General features: G+C 56.1%; 1 protein-coding gene across 7 annotated transcripts in view; it reads right to left on the reverse strand.

The window, feature by feature from the left end:
- Nucleotides 1-3,806, reverse strand: part of LOC109304334 — a 50,188-nt gene that overhangs the window by 25,546 nt on the left and 20,836 nt on the right. For 6 of the 7 annotated variants that reach the window (XM_019526819.1, XM_019526818.1, XM_019526817.1 and 3 more), the window contains 6 exons: nt 3,359-3,550; nt 2,945-3,028; nt 2,238-2,356; nt 1,919-2,033; nt 875-961; nt 280-395 (listed from right to left, as the gene is read on the reverse strand). In XM_019526819.1, coding sequence (XP_019382364.1) covers nt 280-395; nt 875-961; nt 1,919-2,033; nt 2,238-2,356; nt 2,945-3,028; nt 3,359-3,550 — 713 coding nt within the window. The remainder of the gene's footprint in view (nt 1-279; nt 396-874; nt 962-1,918; nt 2,034-2,237; nt 2,357-2,944; nt 3,029-3,358; nt 3,551-3,806) is intronic. The other variant, XM_019526814.1, reaches the window with a different exon arrangement.

Consider the following 3,806-nt stretch of genomic DNA (forward strand, 5'->3'; position numbering starts at 1 on the left):
TTAAAAAAGGACTTCTTGTTGTCCTTAATCTGGGAAGCCAGCCCCTGTTCCATCTCTGCCTTGGCCTTCCTAACCATCCCCCTACATCCCCGAGCAACTGCAGAATAGTCCTCCTTAGTGATGACCCCTCCTTTCCATTGGGAGTAAGCCTCCTTTTTGGCAAGGAGACATTCCCGGATGTTTTTAGTGAGCCATGGAGGCTTATATGCTCTCCTGCCCCCTTTGACCCTCCTGGGGATTACCTTCCTCTGGACTCATCCCTGAGAGGCTCTGCCATACCTTAGCACCTGCTGGAGCCGGGCCCAGCTCTCTTTGACATCTCTGTGTTTGTGAGTGATGCGTGTTACCAGGCTGGGATGGAGACTGATGAGCTGAGACACAGTCACATCCAACATCTGGAGGAGAGAGATGTGAGGAGTGAGCTAACGAAGCTGGCTGTAGATGGGCCTCCTGAGGCCAGAGCTGAACTCAGAGGCTGTTTGGGCAGTGCAGGCTATGCTAAGTCCTCTGGGAGAAGGTGATAAGCAGGACAGAGAGGCCCTTGTTCCCTTCTCACAAGCCTTCCCACTGATCCCTCCTCTTCATGCATTAGCCCCTGCCCAACATCCAGCATTCTCTGAGACTCTGGACATCTGAGGGCAGCCCAAGATGCAGCCACCTCAGCTAGAGAGGTTTCAGAGCATGACACACAGTAATCCCTCCATGCTGACAGCTCAGGCAGACATGGATTTGACTGCAGCCCATGCCACCCAGCCCATACCATCTCAGTGACCAAGTCAGATGCCAGAGGGAGAGGTCCCTTTAAGGCACATACCTCACTTCTCCAGCAAGGTGTTCCCTGTGGTTCTGGGGCAGCACAATGCTCAGCACTTACCATCACCTGGCTGGCGATGTCCCTCACATCTTGGTCCCGGCTGGGATCAGCCTCCCCCTGCTTCCCCACTCCGTAGAGGCTCCTCCACTGCAAGATGAAGTAGCAGTCATGGTCCCCTCAGAAGTGTGAGGTGGGAATAGGGCCCAAACCTCTGGAGCATCACTAGAGCATCTGAATATCTCTCCATGAATGATCCTAGCCCACAGCACCACCTAGGCTGGGGGAGCCTTTACCTAACAGGGGCTGCTTCCTCCCATCCAACTCCCAGTGGGGCAAGGGTTATCAACTCTTGAGGCAGTGGCAGCGATACAACTCATGGGCTGATGCCCCAAAAGCAGGCTGAGTGAGAAGCAGCTCTGTCAGGTGACTCAGGACCAGAACAGGGGGTCAGTGGGATGTCACCTTTCTCTAGGCCTCAGCAGAAGTGCTCAGGAACACCCACATTTCTCAAGAGGCCAAGCAGGCCCACAGAGGAGAAGCTCCACATCCGGCCCCACATTCATTCCTAACTTCTCATCACAGTGGGCTCCACTTCCCTCCAAGGGGCTGAGGAATGGGGTGCAGGACTCATCCTGGCTCCAAGTTTCTAATTTCAGCTCCCACCCAAAGGGAGGGAATGTGGTCAGTGGGAAAGCCCACTTCACTGACTGGACAGGTCAGAGTGGGGAAGATCCAAGCCCCTTTTCTGGGGCATCCTCCACACTGCATTACAGGTGCCCATTGTCCCCGCTCAACCCTGCTGAGATCCTGAGCTTTACCCACTGAACTCATGGCCAGAGAGGAGTGCAAATGGTTCAACAACACTGCTGCGACCTCAGCTGACTGTGGGTTTCCCTGAAGAGCCAAGTCTGGAGCACTCACCCTGGCTTCCTGGGGCATAGATATCGCTTGCGCAACATCCCTAATCGCCTTGCTGCCCAGGTGCCAGGGCTGAGAGCAGAGCAGAGATTTTTCCAAGCCACCCTTGCAACAGCTATCCCAACACTTATATAGTCCCAGCACCAAGGGGAACCAGGGTCCAATCTTGGTCTAAGCACTGGGTACCTTGGCATGGATGGCTTCAAGGAGCATGTCTGCTTGCTGGAGGAAGGCAGCTGCCTCCAGGGCCAGCTGCAGAGTCTCATGATGCTCCTTCAGGGTCCCCTGGAGCCGCAGCCACCTGGAAGAAGAGAGCATGAGGGGCTAGAGGAGACAGTGTGGCCCAGTACAGCTTCCACACGCATTCCCATGGGAACCTGGTGAGAAGCTGGAGATGGGAGGCAGGAGCCTTACAGTCACAAAACGCAGACCCAGACCTCCTCATGCTCAGCCTTCCTAACTCTGGGCAGTGGTGACTCATCCCTGCCCCGTGCCCCTGGCTCACATTTTGTTGAGGTGCTTGCGCCGGGCGGAAATGCTCCTACTTTCACTCCTGCCCTGCTTCTCCAGTCTCTGGGCCAAGGTGTTCATCTCCTCGTGCAGGCCATGGAACCGCTGCTCCTCCTGGGCCAAGACAGAGGGAAACAGAAGTAGCACAAGCAGCCAGTGCCCATGGAAGAGCTAAGCCCCTGCACGAGCACTCACTGCTGAGGTGTGGACAGCAGCCACTGGGTCCAAGGCTCCCAGCACCATGGGCTCTGCCCCCAACTGGAGTGGCTTTGAGGAGTGAACTTGGGTCCATGAAAGCTTCTGCTCTCTCTCTTGCTCTCTCTATATATATATATATATTATTTAGCTAATATATAAAGGTGCATATCTACCCTGCTTTTTGAACACCTACCCTTTGCTTGTAGTACCAGGGAGCACCGTGTCCATCAGTAGATATATGGAGAGGCCTCCCCAAAAGAAAGCATGGTGTTAGTGAGTTGCCTGCAGCTCAGCCCCATAACAGATCCCATATGTGTGGTTATGTCACCAGGCCTCCCCAATGACCCTGAATGAGACCCTCTGCAGTGGGGAGCTGAGATAGGGCCTGAGGCAGGAAATCCAAGGTGAGGAAATGCATCATTCCCTGGGAGCTGGGGGCTCAGCTATAGTGGAGAAGGCCAGGGGCCTGTGGGAGCAGGACCCTGGGGACTGAGCCACTCTTACCTGCTTTAAGTCAAGGATGCGGCGGGTGAGCTGGATCTTGTCCAGGCTCTGCTGCAGGAGGGCAGCCAGCATGGGCTTCTCTTCCTGGGACAGATGGGGGCTAGTTACAACACGGAGATGGCAGAGGAGGTAGGGAGACCTCCAGAGGAACTGTCCCCTCCTGAACCCAACAGCAAGCGGGGAGGGAAAGCTGACAAACATGAGGGGTTCAATTCCCTGCTCACCAGGTGACCTCTGGCAACCTCTGTCCTTACGGCCCTGCACTTCCCATATGGTGGCTCTTGCTCCAGAGCCTTAGCAGAATGGTGTGGTGCAGAAATGCCCCTTCAGGGGGAAGGTCCCTAGGAAACTGTGGAGGGCTGGGGCACAGGAAAAGCCTGAACGAGGACCCATCTAGTGCAACCGTGGCCATACCTTCTGCCTGATCCAGGCTTCCAGCTGCTCAGCTTTCCTGTTGAACTCCTGGAGGCTCCTCAGCCCGCCCAGGGCTTTGCTCTGATTTGAGGCTGTCTGCTTCAGCAGCTGCCACTGTTCCCTCAGGGCCAGCAGCTGCCTCCTGACAGTCTCCACGCTGGGGCTGGGCCAGCCCATGAGCTGCTCACCCATCTGGGGAAAGAAGGGGAGGGAAGGGTCTCAGAGTCACAAGGCCTGCTTTGGAGCACTGGCAGTGCACAGGGGCAGCTGGGGGAGGAATGCAGGGGTAGCACCAGGTGGGCTCTGGGACACTGAGGGGGTGGGGGAGAAGACACATTGATCAGGCCAGTAATACATCAGGATGCTGGGTGGACCCCTGGGGGCTGAGTGGGTCCTGGAGCCCCACCCCCATACCTGGTTGAGTTTGATCAGTGTGTTCTCAAAATCC

Source organism: Gavialis gangeticus, unplaced genomic scaffold (assembly GCF_001723915.1).
Source record: "Gavialis gangeticus isolate Ggan-Ray unplaced genomic scaffold, GavGan_comp1, whole genome shotgun sequence".
Classification (NCBI taxonomy): Eukaryota; Metazoa; Chordata; order Crocodylia; family Gavialidae; genus Gavialis; species Gavialis gangeticus.